General features: G+C 32.1%; 1 protein-coding gene across 29 annotated transcripts in view; it reads left to right on the top strand.

Annotated features, from left to right (window-relative positions):
* Nucleotides 1-22,147, top strand: part of PICALM (phosphatidylinositol binding clathrin assembly protein) — a 90,292-nt gene that overhangs the window by 46,884 nt on the left and 21,261 nt on the right. For 8 of the 29 annotated variants that reach the window (XM_039848242.1, XM_039848238.1, XM_039848241.1 and 5 more), the window contains exons 9-14: nt 2,843-2,928; nt 5,068-5,191; nt 5,455-5,591; nt 7,897-8,000; nt 13,202-13,351; nt 20,930-21,037. In XM_039848242.1, coding sequence (XP_039704176.1) covers nt 2,843-2,928; nt 5,068-5,191; nt 5,455-5,591; nt 7,897-8,000; nt 13,202-13,351; nt 20,930-21,037 — 709 coding nt within the window. Of the gene's footprint in view, nt 1-2,842; nt 2,929-5,067; nt 5,192-5,454; nt 5,592-7,896; nt 8,001-13,201; nt 13,352-16,659; nt 16,741-20,929; nt 21,038-22,147 lie in introns of all 29 variants that reach the window. The other 21 variants (XM_039848256.1, XM_039848254.1, XM_039848259.1 and 18 more) reach the window with 4 other exon arrangements.

Below are 22,147 nucleotides of genomic sequence, written 5' to 3'. Positions count from 1 at the left end.
AGCAGGCTTTGTTTATCTCTTTGAGTCCTGGCTATACCACTAGCAAGCCCTGTGATTTGGGGAAGATACTCTCTATGATTCAGTTTTATCATCTGTAAAATGGATAAATTACAGTATTTACCTCATAATGTAGTTGTGGCAATTAACTCAGTTACTACCTAAAAGACACAGTATTAAGCACTTAATATTGGCTATTATATTGTTTTTATCATCCTCTTCTTCAAAAAAAAATCTCGGAAAGAAACTTGAAACCCGCATGTTTTTTCTGGCTTTTCCTGTTTTTTTGTTTACTGAGTATTAAGAATGAAAGTACCTGGCATAAACTATCCTTATAACACTTACATTGCTTCTCTCCTTAATAGTTGACATCTCTTACCTTATTTTAAATTGTTCAGGGACATCTTTTAAATAATAGTTTTTATTGTGTTTCTCTGTACTCACTTGTTCTGATTCATCCCTTTTATCTCCATACCAGGAGTGTGCCATAGATCTGGTTGTGGGTTATATGTAAGTGAAACACTCTGTATTTGAGGTAAATTGACCTAAGACCCAGTACATTTTTCTGGGCTAAATGTGAGAAGATTCACTGCTAGAACAATATGTAGCATACACTGATTTGGCAGTGTCAGATTCCTCCCATTTGTCATGTCACCTTCACCTATCTTTTGTTTCAAAAACATCATCTTCAGGCTACAGCGTCATGTGGCTGTACTTTACTCATGGTATTGCAATTGGGTAGTGTTGGCCAGCCTCCAACCCTCCCTCCCTCTTCATTTATCATCTCTGAGTGATTCAAAAGTGAACTGAAACAACCTGTTTATATTTCAGGGAAGATGGTGGTTATACACAAGAGTGGAAATTTGAGATTGTTTATTCTTTGTTATAAATTTTTCTTTTAAGATGTAAAGCATCACATTTCCTTCACCCTTCGTAATGTGGGTTTGACTTTTAAAGAATAGCCAGATATATTTTAGAAAGGGTTTTGGAAATAGTTTGTTATTATCATAACTTGGAAGTTTAATATTTGTAAGCCTCAGCTTAAACCCTTCAGGAAAATGTAAACTATAGTTTAAATGACCACAATTTTAATTTAGGATTCTGTAGCATTATAGTTATATCTATTCTTTTCTAAGATCAGACATACCTTAGACCCTGTTTTGGCTTCTGCTGTGTAATCTTGGACAAGTAACTTAATTTTCACTGAGGTTGTTTATCTGTGAATAAAATATACTGGTAGTGTCTTCCTCATAGTCAATGATTACATACAAAGTAGCTAGCATAGTACCTGTTGTTACAAGAACTTTTATTTTTTAAAAATTTTTATTTTTTTTACAAGAACTTTTTAAATGTTGACTGCTAACGGCAACATTCTCATCATCTCTGATAATAGCTCTTGAGATACTGCTTTGCCTGTGGACTTAGCAAACATTTCGTTGGATGAAAGAAATTGTTCAAGTCATAATTGTTAAGGAAATTAACTAGTATTGCCTCTTCCAACTGTTCTTAGATCCCTGTAACTCAGAAACTTTGTATCCCAAATCCTAAAGAATATTTGGGGTAATTAAATGCCACTGATGGATTTGCTTCATTTAAAGGTAATGAATAATTCCTCCTCAGATCTCTGAAAAGGTGTTCCTTTAAAAATAATTAACTCTTCATATTAAGTTGAAATTTGACATATAACCTGAGAGTTTAAAAGCTAGTCTTTCTTTTTTAAAAAAAATTGAGGTAAATATCTTATTTCAGTGAGATTTGACAGCTATAAACATTTATGTAGTCAACATGCCATTCAAGATGTAAATCATTCCATCACCCCAATTCTTGTGTCTCCTTCCAGTTACTTCCTAGTTCCATACAAATCACTATTTTGATTTCTAATAGCATGATTTTCTCATATTTTAAAATTGATATAAATGGAATTTTATATCTTTTGCTTATCATGGTATTCAAAGTATTATTGTATTTGGCTTCTTTTGCTCATCATAGTATTTTGAGATCTGTCCATGTTGTTGGATGTACCATTAATTCATTCTTCTTTATTGCTGCATAGTATTTTATTATGTAAACTTACCACAGTTTATCCATTTTTCCAGATGATAGACTTTTGGATTATTTGCAGTTTTTTACTATTACAAATAAAGCTACTTAAAACATTCTTGAACAAATCTTTTCTTGTGGAGACACACTTTTATGTCTCTTGAGTAAATGATTAGAAATGGAATTGGGTAATTAAGGTAGGTGTATATTTAACTTTATAAAAAACATCCAGACCCTTTTTCAAGGTAGATGTACTCCCACCAGCATTGTACGAGACTTGCAGTGGCTCCATAGCTTCACTAACACTTGATATTTCTAGTCTATTTAACTCTAGCCATTCTCGTTGGTAAGAAGTTATGTCATTGTGATTTTAATTTTCATTTTCTTGATGTTAATCTTCAGTTTCATTTATCAATAATTAATAATGTTTGGACATTTTCAATTACTCAGAAGGTAATAAGTACCAGGAATATGCTCAACAGTATGTCTTGCTTTTAGGAATATGTTTCTATTTAAAATTCAAATAAGTTAAAAATTTTTTAAAATAATTACTTGCAGGATCCTTTTAATGGATCACATTTACATAGTCTTAGTTTTCATGTTTTTGATTATGTTATAGCCCTTATTAGTTCATGTTTATTTAATAATAATAGTGTCATTCTTGGGTAGCTAAAACTCCACTGTTAATTAGTTCATGAGTAATAAACCTATTTATTTTTGTTGCTCTCCTATGTCAGATGGTACTTGATATATTTTGCCCAATGGCTTGATTATCATAAAAGTCTTAATATTTATACAATTTCAGGCCCCCAGCAGTCTACTTGATGCTTTGGAACAACATTTAGCTTCCTTGGAAGGGAAGAAAATCAAAGATTCTACAGCTGCAAGCAGGTACATCAATCTTTTCAGGGCAAACAATAGGAGTATTGTTTCTGAGAGAGATGTTTCTGAATCCAGCTCAAGTTCCAAGTCACTTCTCTTTATCTTGATTTAACCATTTATGGGTTTAATAATGGGTTTAATAATAGTGTCAACCTCATTGAGTAGCTGTCAAGGATTAAGTGGGTTAATACATGTAAATTGGAATAGTTCCTAATCTTTAATAAATGTTAGCATCTGCTAAGGTGATGACAAGGACTACTTGGTTTAAAATTGTGTTCATAGTGTGAATATTTCTCTTAAAGATGACAACGTATTGATTCCTATGGTGTTTTATAATTATAAGATGTCTTTTTACAAATTTGATTAATCGTCACAATATCCCTGTGAAGTATGCTGTAGTAACTGGGCATCAAACCTAGGATGTCTGACATCAAATTTCATTATTCTTCTCTAATGCAGTTTCACAGAGTTGATTATTTACATATTATGTTTTAATCAGTCTGTTAGGCTTTGGCCTGATTTCCAAGACTAAGACCAATTAACCTAGCAAACTGAAAGTAACACAGACCATCTCACGTCAACTTATAACATGATTTTTCTGTTGGGTGGTGACTTGAATAATTGTCATGTTTTCTTAATGAAGATTTTCTTTTAACAGTATGAAGAAAAAAACTGAAGTATAATGAGAACCTTCCTTTTTAGACTTTTTGATTTATTTTAGAACTTTTCTTTTTTAAGCAACAAAATTTAAGTAATTTGTAAAGGAAAATGTTGCTAATGAATTTTAGTAGTTTTTAATTACAAATATGCTCTTTGAATTTTCTAGTAGGTTTTTAGAAATCTAAGCCAAAATTATAATGCCCAGTTATTTGAGTAAGTAATGAAACATATAGTCAAGTAGTTAAGGTAGCAGTGATTTACCTTCTATTTTTTTTTTTTTAATCAAGCTCTGTTGGGTTTCTTGCATTTCTCTCACAACTGTATTACTCTTTCCTTGTCCTCTGAGTTGTATCTTTATATTGGCTCATTTATAAAGTCAATTTTACATACAATTTAATTAGTTTTGCTTGTATTCTTAGAGTAGAAATTAGTGATATTTAGTATGTAATGAGGAGCATGAATAAAGGTCACTAAGGAGTAGTTCTTCAGGTAATAATTCTTTACCAGATGTGTTTATTTTGCCTACATTTAACACTTGGGAATTTAATGTTGGGGCTTACGGTATGGACAAAGTTTTGATATAAGGGAAAGGAGGCGGCTTACTGTGACTCTGTCAGTGAGAGATGATGCATCGTGCATGTATAACATATTTGAAAAGGAAATTCTAACTTGGGAAAAGAGTAGCAGATAAAAAGGAATGCTAGATGGACCAGTGACTGGAATGAAATTGCTCTTCCTTTGAAGGAACCACTATGGTCCTCTGGGAGTGAAATCTTTGGGTATTATTAAAAGGGAAACATACCTAGACACATTATTTATTACTAGTACTTATGTTTTGGTGTTCCTGTAGTGCTGCCAAAACCCAGGCTAAAAATTAGCAGAGTTATTTTCTGTGAGAATCTCAATATTTTCTACCCATCAGGATTTTCTTGGGAGTATGTGAGCTCTTTCTTCATTGCATAGGTTCCCTCTTTTGGAGCACTGTCTCTCACCTTTATTGTGAACTCTTTCCAAAATCTTACATTTATTTAAAAAGCAGTAAATGTGTTTGTAAATCATCTAATTGCTAATAATCCTCTAAGTCAGGGGTCCCCAACTCCTAACCCCCTGACTGCCGATTGGCCGGGTACCAGACGGACCAAGTGGCCTGTTAGGAACCAGGCTGCACGGCAGGAGGTGAGGGCAAGCAAAGCTTCATCTGTTTTTGCAGCCGTACCCCAGTGCTGCATCACCTGCTCAGCTCCACCTCAGATCATCAGGCATTAGATTCTCATAGGAGACCAGTCCCTGGTGCCAGAAAGGTTGAGGACTGCTACTCTAAGTCACTGGGTAGAGTATTTCAGATGAAGTACTGGTTTTGACTTCATAAGTTAAGTTCTTAATTATGGTGCCTATCCATACCAAGGTTTCCAGACCATTTCATAACCAGGTTCTAAGGTGAACTGTTTGGCAAAAAGCCAAATTACCTTTGTGCATTTATTATTCTAGGGCGACTACACTTTCCAACGCAGTCTCATCCCTGGCAAGTACTGGCCTGTCTCTTACCAAAGTGGATGAAAGGGAAAAGCAGGCAGCATTAGAGGAAGAACAGGCTCGTTTAAAAGCTTTAAAGGTAGGTGTGTGCATTCTCTTTATTTGGTAAAACAAGTACAGGTTTTCATAAAGTAATTAGGACCTCTGTAGAGACTAACAGTATTTACTGTATAGTTATCCAAATGGGGTAAAACTAAGTACGTAGTCTAATTTTTCACCCTAATGTTGAATGACTGATAGAGAACACTTTTGTGCTATTAAAATTAGAAAACGCATTTTATTAGAGGCCATACAAACAAATCTGGTTTATGGATTCCTTATAGTAGTTACCTTTCTCAACAGGAACAGCGCCTAAAAGAACTTGCGAAGAAACCTCATACCTCTTTAACAACTGCAGCCTCTCCTGTGTCTGCCTCAGCAGTGGGTATAATGACTGCATCAGCCATTGATATATTTTCTACTCCTAGTTCTTCTAACAGGTAGGTGGAGAACTTAAAGATTCCCTTGTAATACTTAGGTTTAAAGATTTCTAATAGAAATTTTGCAGAGCTTTTCAGGTTTAGTTTGATTTATCATTTGTAATCATAAATTCAGACAAAGGAAATGGTGATAAATGGTGGTAGAAGAATAACTAAATATAAAATGATAAGAGTTTGTGTTTTGCATATTGAGGAAATGTGAGATGGCTAAATTACAAATTTATACTAATTGTAATGTAGTGGGTTATCTGGGCAAACATTTCATTACATAAATTAGTTATAATTAAACACATTTATGAAATGTCTTATCATTTAGGACCCCTTATAACTCTTGGAGAGAGAGACAGACAGACAGACAGACAGACACACACACATCACATCTACGCACACACACACACACACACACACACACACACGGTATGATATGTATTTCAGAATATCCTTTCATTGGATATTAAATGTCCTTCACATCTATTCTCTAGTGCTAAACTCAGTAATCTGGAACACTGTAGAACACAGTAAGAGTTTAGTTGCTTGCCAGATTTCTGTGGTATTGAAGCCTATCAGACCAACTTCAATATCTTGTTGCTTAACTTAAGTTACTTAACATTGGAAATGTAACATTTCAAGGTAAATTCGGATAATTGGCTTTTTCAGATCTGTCCTATCTTTTGCCTCACAGTAGTTTAAAGTAGAATTTTGGAAGTCAGATTCTGGTTTGAATCCTGGCTCTGTTATTTCTTAATCTTTTTTATTTTATTTTATTTTTTACTAACCCTCAGTTTCCAAATAAGATAATATATGGTATAGGTCAGAGGTTCTTAGTCTTTCGCAAACATCAGAATCACCTGGAGGGTTAATTAAACCATGGATTTCTCAGCCCCACCTCCAGTTTCTGATTCAGTAAGTGTGGAGTGAGGACCAAGAATTTTCATTTCCGACAGACTCCCAGATGACTAGTATAGGATTTCACACAGTGCTTATTAGCACATGGTAAATATGCCATAGCGATGGAGATTTTTGTTTGCTTTTTTTAGATTTTCTTGTTATTGCTGTTTATTAACTCATCCTTAAAAGGTCTTCCCTCCCACCAACTGACTCTTATCACAGTTCACTATTACTTTTACTAAACTATTACGTGCTCCCTAAAGTCTTAATAGATGTTTATTGAATTTAGTTATGTATTTTTCTTTTAGCTTTATTTTTTGTTTGTTTTGTTTTTGTATGCCGCTTTCCTTAATCCCAGTAAAATAATATTGAACCCATTAAATGTCAAGTTTTCCACTTGGGGATCTTGAAAAGAAGTTCATCTTAGGGACATAAATGAAGAAGAATGTTGAATGTTTGCGGATGAAACAAATATTAGATAAAGAACTAATTCGAATTGACTAGATTTTTATTTCACTTAATACACTCAAAAGTTTTCACCTTTTTAATAGTAATTGTGGACAGATCTTACAGCCTATTATAGACGTGTATTGCATATTCTGTATTTTCCTCCAAAGCACTAAATGCATTTGTATTTTATTTATCTACCTATAAAACATGTCTTCAAAACTTTGTTTTTGATTAAATGTAAGTTAGAAGCGATCTATGCTGTGGTACACATAATGCTTCAATTCATGGAAACTTTGAGTTCTTTTTTTGAGTTGTTATTTCCTTCATCACATAAAAGTCTTATGATAAGAAAGAAATCATGTAAGTAGTGTCTCCCTGGAGTTGTGTAATGGTGTGGCTCTGTAATAAGTTTATACCGTATGCATTATACAATTTTTTCCCCTGTATTGTTATGTTTGGATTATAAAGCAGTAGTGGTGAGGTTAACAGGTATTTCACTTTTAGGGGTATTGGTATTGCAAATGTAGTTCTTTATTTTATTATTATTATTATTATTTTTTTGCAATTGTAGTTCTTCAAAAGTAAGAAAACAGATTTCCTTAAAAAAATTAAAATTGCCATAATGCTTCATATTTCAGAATCATGTTTTTTAGGTTCTTTTCAATAAAGAAGTAAGTATTTTACTGGGGAAGTTATTGATCCTTTCCAGAAAAGATATTATTATTTGAATCCTATATAAACTTAAGATATGGACTTGAATAGTTTTCCAGGTCTCCTTCGGATATGCTGCTATATGAGGAATATGTAACTGTTACATTGCCGAAACTGTTCTTTCTTTTGAGATTTATATTATTGGAGCTTTCTCTTTTCTTTTTAACGTTTTTATTTACTGAGGTGGGAAAGGGGAGTGGCTAATGTAGCAAAATGTACCTAATAAATAAATCATCTTTTCAAAACATCTTCCTAGCACATCAAAGCTACCAAATGATCTGCTTGATTTACAACAGCCAACTTTTCACCCATCTGTACTTCCAATGTCAACTGCTTCTCAGGTAGCAAATACATGGGGAGGTAAGCATTAATGAATTCTGCTTTATGTGTTGTATAGGCATCTCCCCTCTCTATTCTGTGGTATTTTACTTTTTCTATAGTTTTTGGTTATACTTGATACATGAGAACTTGAAAAATATTAAAATGGCAATGAAGTCATTTTACCCTTTGAAAACATTTTCATTTATTTTATAAATAAAATTTTGGAATTCATGTTCAGTTAAATTATGAAATGAAATTTAATGAAGATGAAGAAGAGGACCAAATGTATGTTTAAACATGAATTAATTCATTTAATGTTGAATTATTTCTATCCAATCATCAGAAAATGCATAATGGGTATTTTCCTTTAGGGATAGAAAAATAATTACTTGTAAGGGAAAAAACTCATCTTGTGTAAGTATGTGATAAAGTTTCAATAAAACTCAGATGGTGTTACTAGGCAATGAACTATATTCTGACCAGGAATGTCATGACAAACTTATGCTATTTAGATTTAAAATGTTGATTTAATTCAGACCTATAAGAGTTTGGTATTCAAAGAATTTTCCTCTTATTACCAACAGGAATGTTTGGTGTCCTTGAGTAGTTCTTTGATCTTGAGGTGCCCATATCATGACCATGACCGTGGCATCTTTGAAGCCAAAGTCATTGTCAATTTTTAAGCAGTTTTGCTTAGACATTTAGTATGTTTTCAAATCATTTCCTCTGGTTGGTTTTGGTGCTTGTGTTTGTTTGTATATATGTAAGTATTATTTTACAAACACTTAAAAATTATTTAGGAGGGAAAGAAGATATTCTGAGAAAGGACACTGTCTAGAGAACTGTCTGGCAAGCTACCTTAAAATTTAAAACACATAAAACCTGAATCAATTGGTTTACCTCTCATAGCAAAGATTAATTATTTTAGTGAGTTTTTATGGTATATGAATTAGACTTTTTTCGTCTTTAATGATTTGAGTTTTAAGAACTTTTGTTATTTTTTATAGTTATTTCTTAAGGCTCTGTTTTATATAATAGAATGTAATCTCTGTGAAGGAAGGATGTGTTTAGTGTTGTATGCCCAGTGACTGATATGTAATAGGTACTTTGTAAAATACTTGTTGAATGAATGGATGTTTCCTTTGCTTTTCTTTTTTTCTATACTGGTTATTTCTGGTTCATGGTAGGGCAGAGAATAGGATTAGTGAAACTAAAACACTAGATATTTAGGCTAATTTTGTGAGCCATAACTTAATTAACTAATTTACTTTGAAGGCAAGTTTAATTTAGCTAAATTTTAAGATTTGAGAGTAATTCCTAAAAATGATCAGCTGGTTTAAAGTCAACAAATTTTTTAAATTATTTATCTGGATGACTCATAGACAGCTAATTAAGATTGAGAGGCATTTCTTAATATCCTAATGGTGAGTCCTAGTTTTAAGATTTTTAACCTGCCAAAACTTACATGCTTATTATAAATTGCTTTAGAAAAGGTTAGTAGAATTAACATAACTATTTAAGCAGTTCCAGCTTTCTTTTTTGTTCGAAAGTAGTTTTTCTAAATTAAGGCTGAAAAGTTGTCTTTCCAGATAGATGCAATTTTTTACGGAAGCCTTAATGAGAACTAATATAACATTTAAAAAAAAGTGAACCTGAAATTGTTTTTTCTAAACTGCATGTACAGTTAATTCTAACAATGACAAAGTTTCTGCTTGGAATTATTGAGCTCATGTATGAAGGCAGACAATTTTAAGTAATTTCAGCCTGTAAGAATTATTCTATGTCCTGTTATAAGAAATATTCTATAGCAGTCTGTGTGTGAATACAATATAATACATTTACTTATGTTTTATTTTTCTATTTTTTGGTTATTATGCTTTATGTACTGTTTCTATCAAAAATTTCCCTGCATTTTAACATTAGGCTTGTTCTTGACAAGTGAGACTGTTAAAAGTGTTACAAATATAAATCAAGTACAGTGAGACCACAGGCAATAGCAATTGACTATTGTTTTTCCAAAAGCCTGTCATTACATATGAGGAAAGAATGATGATCTTTACTATGAACTCCTCAATTTAAGAATATTTAAATCTTGTTTTGACTTTCATATAAAGATATTTGGCTTCTGAGTTGGTGATAATTTCAGAGCTTTGACTTTTGCATATTGGATAGCTGAAGAGTATTTTAAGCTAAGAACTTTGATTACTTCCTAATTTAATCAGTGTATTGTTCATTTCCGTGATACTCAGGCTAAGATTTTTTACATTATTTTTAAATTGAAGTTAGACTGAGATAAGTAGGTAAATAAATCTCATATATAAAAAGCTGTGCTCATAATGAAAACATCTTAAGCAGTTTTTTGAAATTAACCATTTACCCGAACATTCGAAATATGTAACATTTTATGTCACGCTGCTTTTATAACGTGGCAAAACAAAGATATGACTTAGTGATTCTAAAATCTTATTCTATGCTTCCCTTCTTTCATTTGCTAAAAATAGGTGTTAATAACAGATTTGACATTTAATTGTCATAAGCACCACAGAGACAATGTATATTCCCAATCACAGATAGGCAGTGATATAGAACTAAAAGGAAGTAAGATTTACATGTTTAAATGAAAAGCATTTAAGATTCCACCTAAAAATGAACTTGAAAGAGAGAGAACGCAAGCTTTCCTTTTCCTCTCATTGTGTTATTAATAAGCCTTTGATGTTTCAAGAAATGGTCTGGAGTCTAAACAAGCAGTTGGTGTTGAATACTAATATCTGAGAAAATTTGAGTTTTCATCACTTCGAAAACTTTGAGTTATAGCAAATCTAAAAATATACCATATCGTCAACTCAGTACACTGTTATATGTTTTAAACAAGATTTCAAAATGTAATTCAGACAAAAAAGAATGATCTATTTTGAAGCTTAATTTGCTTTATTCTCAGCTAACATGAAACAACATTTTATGAAAAAAACAGAAAACAGTTTTTTTGTATGTAGAAAGTATTTAGGTTCTCAAGACTATGATATGACTAGACTGATTCTATTTTAATCTTTTTTTAAAATTATTTTTCTGTGACTCTAGTGTAACAAAATTAAACTTACAAATGAATAACGATAAAAATAATGGAAGAAAACTATTTTTTAAAAGTTTAAGGAATTTAGAGGAGAGTTGCTAGTCTGTCTAATGTATACAGTTTAAATTGGAATAGTGGGAGCATTATTTTTTTTGTTTTAATGATTTTATTGTTTATAACATAGTATCCAGTAGGACATTCATACCATCTAGATTGCTTGTAGTGTTTTGTCAAGTAGATTAAGACCTGGTTTTGTTTTTTTTTTTAATTGTCTGATTGACCTAAATTCAGATGCACTTGCACATGTTTCTGCATATTCTTCTCTAGAATGTTTCGTATAATAGGAAATGATTGATATTATGTGCTTAGGTAAGATAGTATCAGTCAGTAGAACAGCAGATAACTAGTGATGTGTTTTTTCTCATAAACCAATGAATTTGTTACAGAAATGTGTTTTCTTTTTTCAAATGTCTTCTCTCATGACTTCTTTTGCATGGAAAACTAGAGAGTTCTGTATTGCTTACTTGTCTAACAAAGTCTAATGTACTTTAAAAACACCATGCCACTATCGAATATTTAAAAATAGTACTTTCAACCAGACTGACCAACTCTAAAATTAATACAGCTCCTTTCTTATATAAGAAGGAGTTAGATTGGTCACCATCACATTTTTATTTTAATGTAAAAAAATTCAACTTATACCTATTTTCTACTTTTTATTTCTGATTTTTTTCCCCCACTGTTTCATTTATTAAGGAATGGAGGAGTGGGAAATATATTAAAACATGATCCATAGGCGTCGAGCTAGTATATCAGTGAATTTTGATAAGATTTTAGGACTTTATTTTTGGGTGTGAATTGATGTTGCATAGTAATGCTTAATTCCTAGAAAAGACCTTAAATGATACAAAAATTAAAGTTTTAAAAAAATATTTATTATATTTAAGCCATATCTCAATATTTTATATATATGTATGTATATTTTTTCAAGCATTTGTAGGGTTTGTGGGACACTTGCCTTGAATTTATTGACGTAAAGGAAAGTATGCCTATACTGTAGTGAATAAGCTGGTCTTTAGGCCATTGCTGCCTTCTTGCTGTTTCATCATATAGTCTTAGAGTAAAATACAGTGCTTAATACTGTGAAGATACCACAGTATTTTTCAATGAGAGTCACAAACTGGACTAGAATAGACAACAACAGATTGTTGATTGAAACTACAGGAATGTCTTCTCATTTTTTATTGTGTTACAAGAGAAAAAAGTATGATACTATATTTTTGCTACTCTATTAAGTTCAGGTGAATGGCTTTCAATCATTAGAATGACAATTATCTTGAATTGAGGTATAGATACGGTAAATTAATGTTTCTAAAACAACTTTAGGTGTAGAATTTGATAATAGTATATATATATATACACACGTGTGTGTGTGTGTGTGTACTACATATAATTATATAGTAACATTCTAGTAGGAAACAATTCTTTTGTTATTTCTTCAGCAAATCATTTAAAGCCTAAATGATTTGGCTTTAAAACTCTTAGCTTGGCCTTCGAAGCTGTTCACAGTCTACTAAATGGCCAGTTTTTGCCTATTAATTTTTCTAAAATCTCTTTCCCCACCATTATACCTTTTCTTCACCTTCATTTTTTTTATTTCCTACCTTTGAAACCTATACAAGAGTTATCTGCACATGTTAGAAACAGTCTTTTACCCCTCAATTCCGTTGTTTTCTGAAATTTTACTTACACCACACACATATCAATTGCTTATATCAATTATTTAAGTAAACATAACTATGCCACCAAATGCCAATATATTCTCAGTTAGGGCAGAGAATGTAGTTCAAGGTTGGTGGCTTTTTTACAGAAGCATTTTAGGTATTATTCTCTTTTTTAACTTCCTATTATTGGCTTCCTAATGTTGAAGAATACATCCACCCTTAGTATGCTACTGTTAATAGACATAAATGGTTTGGGTTTTTTTGAGAATTAATTTTAAAGTACGTTGAATATAGTTCTTCCATCTTGGTGATTAGATATTTTGGCATTTAAGATTAATAAACAGTAATATAGCTACTACTTTTCACTTTGCATCTTTCAACTAATCACAATACTAATTAATTTACTTCCTTTCTTCATTTTGCTGTAATGCACTTGGACTACACAGATCCTTTCTCTGCTACTGTAGATGCTGTTGATGATGCCATTTCAAGCTTAAATCCTTTCCTCACAAAAAGTAGTGGTGATGTTCACCTTCCTATTTCTTCAGATGTATCTACTTTTACTACTAGGACACCTACTCATGAAATGTTTGTTGGTAAAGTACCATTTAACCTTTCTTTCCAATTATGTTTATACTGCTTAAGTTTTTTTCACATATCCATTAGTTATTTTTTAAAGCATTGCAATAATTACTTTGAATTCTAATGTTACATTTGAAAATAAACTAAATAGCAATAATGTAGTGAGATTTTCAAATTGACACTAGTATCCCTAATTTTATTTAATGCAAGTTTTGAGGAAAGAAAATTTCCTTTCAAGTTAGACATTTTTAGTGTTTCGTTGCGTATTGTATTATGTTGCAATACTCAAGCTGTATAGCATCACATGCTGCATCCAGTTTATTAGTTCAGAGAGTTGGTTATTAGGTGAGTTGGTTAAACTTGCATACATGTTTATATGTGCTTGTATTTTTCCCTCAGTACTTGGAAGAGAGGGTGGTTATGTTAGTATCTATCTTAATCTTTTTTTTTTCCTTTTTGAACTGTGAATAGTGCAATTTTAGATTTTCTAAAATCAGTACATACCCTCTTCCTGTCTTAAGGGGGTCTCACTTCATTGTTAGCCTTGAGATAAAAATAGAGAATGAGAAGCAACTTGACTGTGAATAGCCTTTAATTGCAGCATAAAAATCCATAAAAAGGCAAAATTCCACATCAAAATTATACAAGGAAGAGTAAATTTTTATATATATGTATATTAAACTAAAATATTTTTGAATCCTGATATGAAGATGCTAAACTTCCCTTAAAAGATGGTGACACTGCTTGAATTTGATTTAAAGAAATGGATCAGGATGATGCAAATTTATATCTTTGATTAAAGTGGCATACAGAAAGTCATCTATGTACCCTAGATATGGTTCCTGTGGCCACATTCTGGATATTGATAGATTTATCAGAGAGATGGAGGAAGGGAGGTGACTAAAAAGCAGTAGTTATAGATTTGAGGACATTCCAAGGCAGGTGCTGTAGTTTTATATAACTATTATAATAGCTCTAAAGTGTTGTTATTGATTGCATGAATTCTTTCACAACATTGTAATGTATTAAGAAATTATATAAAAAGTGATTGAAACTAAATTTAACATTTTGTTACTCTTTAGAAAATTTGTCAAATTGAGTACAATGTTTAGTAATGAGGGGTTACTAAAGTTATACTTGTTTTTTTTATTTTTTATATTTTACAAGTTTATATTTTCTTTATATTTACCTATTATGAACTAGTATATGTTTAGTAAATATGGCTGCTTCTGTCTTTTTAAGTCATTTTTCTTAATTTGGAGATATAAAACAGATATGTCACTACTTTGGCACTATATGTTATTTCCATCTTTTAGGTCAGAGAAGTGGCATGAGCTTCAGGCTGTCACATCTATATCCACAGAAGAGGGACAGAGTGGAGGGCAGTAACCTTAAGCTAGAGGTCATAGCTATTTCACATTCAAAGAGGCAGAATGAAAAAATAGGAAAGCCATTGTGAAAGAGTTACTTAATTATTATTTTGGGGTTTCAAGTAAAGTCTGTAACAAGAGGAATATACTAGAAATGTCACTGTTTTTTAAGTTAAAGCTTATGGGTTGGGTTCAGAGGAAGACTAGAAAGCAAAGCAGATTAGTAAAGTTGATGGCCGTTATACCCCAAGACGAATAAGTGCATTTGAAAATCAGAATCATAGAATTGATGATTTAGAGTTTGCAAAGATCTACAGAGAATGGTTGGTCTAGCTCTCAACTCTCCTAATGGTAAGAGAATATTATTACCATTTTATTAATGGATCACCTGAGTCTCAGAGACGTTAAATACACCAAGATAACCCAGCTAGTGGGAGCAGAGCCTGAAGCAGGAGACCTGCAGCTTTTCTCTGCAGTGCTCTTTTCCTTATGGAAATACAGACTTTCATTTAAATTTTTATATTCTTTTTCTGAGAATAAATAGTACAAATGAAAGTATAAAGCATACTAGTTATCATTCGAAGAAAAAATCATTGTCGAATACACATTTTTTTAGTGAAAATACATACCGAAGGGGAAATTGAAAATCACTGATGTCAACCATTAGGCAGCATATTAGTCTAGAATAAGGGTCAGCAAACTTAAAAGGTCGGATTGTAAATATTTTTGGCTTGTGAGCCAAACAATCTCTGTTGCAGCCATTCAGCTTTAACAATGTAGCATAAAAGTAGTCATAGAAAATATATAAACATGAGTTTGTGTTCCAAAATTTTATTTACAAAGACATGCAGCTGTAGTTTGCCAATGCCTGTCAAACTAGAAGAGGCTTTTTAGTAAGAAGCCTTTCAAGCCAAGTTAAGTGTTTCTGAGAAGTAAGGTTGTATAATAAAAATTCCAACAGTTTCTTACTCAGGGTAAGAGCATGTAAGGGCTACACAAGGTATGCCATTCCCGTAGCTTCACTGTCTAATTAGCCACTGACCACATATTGTCATTTAAACTTTAATTAATTAAAATTAAATATTAAATAAAATTTTACATCCTCTTTTATACTAGCCACCTTTTCATTGCCCAGTGGTACATGTGAGTAGTGGCTACCATATTGTACAGGGCAGACTTAGAGAACATTTCTGTTATTAGACAGTTCTCTTGGCTAGTGTTGTTCTAGAACAGTGGTCAGCAAACTTTTTGTGTAAAGAGCCAAATAATAAATACTTCAGTCAGTACAGGACACACGAAATATTTATTGTATATTCTTTCTTTTTGTTTTGTTTCCTTTCCTGTCCTTGCATTTTTTTAATAACAACCCTTTAAAAATGTAGAAACCATGTAAAAGTAGGCTGCAGCCTGTAGCTTGCCAACCCCTGCTCTGTAGGATCATGAATGACCCAGAAAAATTAGAGAATAGCTATGTAGATATCCTCCAGCCCTTCTATAGGAGGACATTGATCTGATTACGTGATGCTCAGTATACTGGGTAGCTTGTTCTCATTAAAGGTAAAAGAACACTGAATTGTAAGTCGTGGGGAATGGGCTGTGGTCTCAGCTATGTCGTGTCTGTGACCTTGTCTAGGCTGTTTCCTCACATGTAAAAGAAGACATTAGAAGACAGGGTAGTATTAACTAAAAAGCCAACTGTATCATATATATTTTTTTAATTTAAAGAGATGCAGTGTTGGTAGTTTTTATAAATTTGTTGTGAATATATTTTAAATATAGTATTTATAACGAAGCCTTCAGTGTTTTATAATTTGAAGAACACCAAGTGCTTGGACTCCCTTGGTTTTTGTTTGTTTGTTTTTAATTACTCCATTCCACTTTTAACTGTTCCTCCTCATTTTTCTCTCTTTTTTTTTTCTGTGCTTTCTTTTCTTCCTTGTATGCTTTGTCAGATTCTTTTTGTGGTACTCAAGCTTATCGTAATACTACCTTTATGTGCCATGACCCTTCTACTGTAGCTGGTTTATTTGGAGGTAGGTAATGGTATCTAAAATTTATCAATTTATGCAAGAGGGATTTCTTTTTGTTATTTTATTTTTAAAAGCTTTAAAAATATTTATAAGAAAAAATACATCTTTGCTTTTTTTAAAAGCATCATTTTTTTGCCTAATTTTATTTTCTTTGATTAAACAGATGGTTTTATAAATGGATGCCTGCCATCTTCCAGTTACTTTAATATATACTCATAACTTTCAAATTCTCAGAAAAGTTTATAACATTTTACTATTACAAGCTTATGGAATTTAAAGCTCTTGGTATAGGTGTTATTGATATAAGAGTAGATAATTTTAACTTAAGAAGTGTTGCACAGGTGTTAGGGAGATTCTACTGGAGGAAAAAACAAAACAAAACAAAACATGCTTTTCCAGCGCTATGCAAAGGCCATAGAAATGGGAAGCAGTTTCCAGGGAGGCATGGCCTATTCGATATTCATCTGTGTCTTTCCAAACATGTTCTAGGCCAGTGCACTAGCAATAAAACCTCAAAATCTAGCTGATTTTTTTTTGTGTGTGTGTTCATAAAAGTTGATTACCATAGTTAAGCTGACATTAAAAATTGGTTTGACACAAAGAATTGAGGTTCTTGACTGGTGATAAGAAGTGGACATTGTTAAAAGTATTTAAAACTGGGACTTATGAGAGCATTTGATGGAAAGATTAAGTTTGGAATCCAGTGAACTTGAGTTTGAATTCCAGTTCTACTCCCTAACCTGTATGACTTTAAGCAAGTATTTAACCTTTCTAAGCTTATAAAAATTGAGGTAATAATGTCTAGAAGGATTGCCATGAAATTTACATATATAACTCTGTAATATTTAGCACTGTCCTTGGCACATAGAATTATCATTAAAACTATTACTAAAAACCATTTTGTATATGTAGAACATTTCATACTTGGGATGTACTTCTTACCTAAATTATTATTTAATCAGGTACAATCTTGAGCACTGTTTTTATATTGCTTTTATAAAATTTCCAAGGGTTGTACACTTTTTTAACCAGCATTTGCTGTGAAAAGCTCAAGAAGTTTATAAAACTTGAATAGTTATGATAATAAAGTTTATAAAACTTGAATAGCTATGATAATAAAAATTTATTTTTCTGCCGACCGGTTTATATAAGATAAGATACTTACATAAACTAAAAACCTCTAATAGATTCTAGAGTAAAACAAATTGGGGTTTAAGTCTTGGTTCCACCACTTACTAAATCTTTCACCTTGGGTCAGTTGTTTAATCTCTTAGTTTCCTCATCTATAGAATGAAAATAATAATAACTATTTCATAGGGTTGTTGTGAGGTTTAAGTAATACCTACCTTATTTATATTGCCTTTGCATAGTGTTTAATAGTAATTAATAAATAGTAGCAGTTATCATCAAAAAAAATACGAGGCCTTATTTATTATGGAACTACCACCAAAATCCATTGACAACCCAGCCAATTTTTCTTAAAGGTGTTAGGAATGTCTTTCTGTCCCTAAAGCCTATTCATTTTGTATCTTTCAGTTGATTTATTATCATCCTCTTGAGATTTACCCTGCAAGATGGTGATTTCTAAATGTTTATCTATAAATCAGGGCTGGTCAGTGACAGAATTTTCACTGGGTCTTGGTGAAATGAAAGAGTAGGCAGGTCAATGTAGTGATTATTTCAGTAAGTTAACCTTAACTTGAAGAGTCTGTTCATCTTTATTTTTTGGTCCCTAAAATTTTCTTTTGAAATGGTGATATTAGTTTTGTACCTTCGTTTTAAGTGACTTTTAAAAATTAAAGTTTGACAGTCCTTCACAGTCTCCAAAAAAGTGACCCAGGGACAAAAAGCCATTAAGTTGATAATGTGCATTGAAATGATAATGCAGAACTCTTACCTTGAAGGTGTGTGTGTTACCAGCACTTATTAATTACTTTAAAAATTGTTACTTTGAAAACATGCTGCTTGCTTCTCTGGTAGCCAATCAACTATTAAAGTTTATTAAAATTTTCCCCATTTTCTGTGTCTATGTAGAGGCTTTTTAAATTTGAGGTAACTAGCTCTGGATTACTTTATATATTTTCAAACTTTTTATACTTTTAAGTAATAATATTGTAATTTTACAGATTGGTCCCTCTAGGAACCTCAGAAGATGGCTTCTCTTTTTACAGAAAGTATAGTGGCGTTTTTGTATTACTATGAAAGATAGGCTTATCTCTGATAGCAATCAAATTCTAGAAAGCTGGGACAAAATAACAGGAGAAAATAGGAATTTGATATACTGTCCTAGTTATAAATTATAGTTCCATGTATTTTCTAAAGCTTAGTGATATCAGCCAAGATATTGTTTCCAGAAGGATTTAAAGAACAATATGTATACTTCTTATACTATAATGGTAGATGGACACATACTTAAGCATGATAAATTTTGTCTTTCTTAAGTATATACATTTGTTCTTTTTGTGAGGAGTTACAAGAAAAACTGGTAAACCCATGGCATAATTATTAAACAGCTTGTTTACTTTAAAATGCTGTTAAATCGATAAGTCTGTATGATTCTAGGAACCTTTTGACAAATGGTCAGATTTATATACTAAGTTATATTGTATTTTGATAGTATTTGTGCTTTCATTGTATAACCAGTGTTTTTGAGTAGAGAATATGTGAATTAAGTACTTATGAAAATAAGATCAGACTATACATTCTTAAAAAAATTGTGCCCTTCAGAATATGCATGCTGTGATATAAAAATGCTACTTTTAAAGTAGTGTTATTGATATATACTAGCTTACATCAGTCATTTTTAGTAAGTCATTGCTTTCTGGCCTATCTTTGAGGATCTTTTTGGAATTCTCACCAAATCTTGTCCTACTTTTTATTTTTAGTTTTTTTTTAAGACCAGTCTTTTTAGTACAACATTGTTGTACTTCTTTGTATTTTGGTGGTGTACATTAAGAATTCAAAGCGAGATTCTAACAGACTGAGAGTCCTTTAGCAGAAAGTTGAGAAAGAGAGAAAACCTGTGTTTAAGACTTAAAAGTTTAATTTCTCCCTAATGATATAGTTGTTAATCTTCTAATATCAGATTTTCTTTCTTTTCTTTTTCTTGCATTCCAAGTTGGTAGGATTTAGAGATAAGAGAACTTAGGAACCATTTATTATAGCCTTCAACAAAGTGAAAGAATTTCTTTGCGATCTTTGCTAAATTGTTCTCTACTTGGATATATACTCACTAATCTGAAAGGAGCCTAAGTCATGTGACAGCCCTAAAATTTTTAGATGATTTTAATTTTTTTCAGCCCTAGAAATTCAGAACTTCACATCACAAAAATCCAACCGCACAATCGAAAATATTACATTTGTTATCTCAAGCCTAATGTGGTTTCAGAGACATGAGCTAGATGTTTGTTGGCTTAATACTAGCATTGGTGTTACACAGAGAAGAAAGAATAAGGTATCCTATTTAGGTTCTGGTATTTTAGACTAGAGTTAGGTAAATTAGCATGTTTGATTGTATAGTTGTCAACCCCATAGTTGGAATTAGTTAAATTGAAGTTAGAAGGTGGTTGGGAGTTGAAAATGGTATTTTATCTTTGCTATTCAAAAAGCACCTTGACAAAAGAAGGAAATAAGGATTAGTGAATTGTAACTTTCAGAATCCTGTCACTTCTCAAATGAACTTAACCATATAGCTTTTGATTAACCATTGAAGGAAGGAGAGAGAAAATGGAAGGTGAGTAGATAGAAGGAGAAAGACTTAGGATACTAAGTAGACTCATATATTTTTAAAGCACCATAGACTTACTTATTTCAATCCCAAATGATTCCCTTACATTGTGTATATTTTAGATGTGTTCAGTTTTTTAAAGATCATCAACATACATTAAGATAAAATTTAAAAAGCAATTTTTTTTTCCCCTGTATCAAAACATACTAGTAGTTCAACTTCAATTGCTATTTTGTTAGTTTTCTTTGTCAGTGGGATGATTTTGTTGTAGAAGATGTAATCACCACAAAAAAAATTGGTAATGTAGGAAACATTTGGGTTTGGCTTTGTTTTTGTTGTAGGAATTTATTTGGCTTTGTTTTTGTTGTAGGAATTTATTGCTTTTTCCATTCTATTATCATTAAGAAGTTATAAATGTAAACTTATTAAAGACTTGAGCTTTTTTTCCATTTTGGTTTTTCTTAGGATTCACTCCTTCTCCAGTTGCACAGCCACATCCTTCAGCTGGCCTTAATGTTGACTTTGAATCTGTGTTTGGAAATAAATCTGCCAATGTTATTGTAGATTCTGGGGGTAAGAAAAATTGTTTTGTTAACATTACTATAATGTTATAATTTAGATTCTGTGTAAGGAGAAATAATGCTCCTCTTAACATGTATAAACAGATTAAATTGGGATAGCCAAAGAGTTGTCCCTGCTCCCCCAACCACTGGATGAGAACTTCAAGGGACCATTAACTATTATGCTTCCTTAGTGCCATTTCTGGCTCTGGGAAGATTTTGTTTCTCCCAGAGCCAAAGAAGAGAGAGCGGGAAAAAAGAGATTTTGTTTAGATTAGACTACTAAGTTACTAGTGTCTGTGTGTAGAATGTTGAGCTTTTTAGTCATAAATTTTTACCTTTACCGAAAGAAAATTGGCTTTTTTGAAAACTAGGAAAATAAAACCTGTGGTACCTTGACGTGTTGAGGTGTGTGTGTGTGTGTGTGTGTGTGCAGTAGAAGCATGCGTACGCATTTGTGTGTACATGTGTGTGTACAGCTAGAATGTACTGTCAGAGCTTTGGGTAGAGGGGCTTTGATTATTTTCTGGATGATTCCTATAGTATGCTTGTTCATTTGTCTTAAAAGTACTTTATAAGTCTGTAGAGTCAGATTTCTACTTAAATGTTTCCATTTAATATCTTGTTAATTGGAAGTTTGTAATGACAATTCTATTCCTACCATGGAATTTTGGTTAGTAATTAAACTCAAGCCATTTAGAGAAGTATATTGAAGTGTTCCTAATTTTATAATACACAATTAGTTGTTAGCCAAAAGTAAGAAGCAAGCTAATAAAGAATATGTATAGACTAAGAATTTATTATTTTCTGTGCACTAGTAGGTTTATAATTATACTTTTTGATGCATTTGGCTTTTCCTTTTGAGTTTGTCTTGCTGGGGAAAAAAGATAAAGGAAATAGAGACCAATCGTTCATATTTTGTAAACTGCCATTTTTAATGACTTTCTTTTTCAAATTTTCTGGTGTTCCTGGATCATGCTATTTAGTCCTTTAGTGCAGGGTTCCCCAAATCCTGGGCCACGGACTGGTACCAGTACTGGCCTGTGGCCAGTTAGGAACTGGGCTGCACAAGCAGGAGGTGAGCAGCGGGCGAGTGAGGGAACCTTCATCTGTATTTGCTGCC

The sequence above is a fragment of the Pteropus medius genome, unplaced genomic scaffold, assembly GCF_902729225.1.
Source record: "Pteropus medius unplaced genomic scaffold, Ma_sr-lr_union100, whole genome shotgun sequence".
In the NCBI taxonomy this organism is placed as follows: domain Eukaryota; kingdom Metazoa; phylum Chordata; class Mammalia; order Chiroptera; family Pteropodidae; genus Pteropus; species Pteropus medius.
The sequence above is the reverse complement of the archived record's forward strand: the minus strand, read 5'-3'. Positions and strand labels throughout refer to the sequence as shown.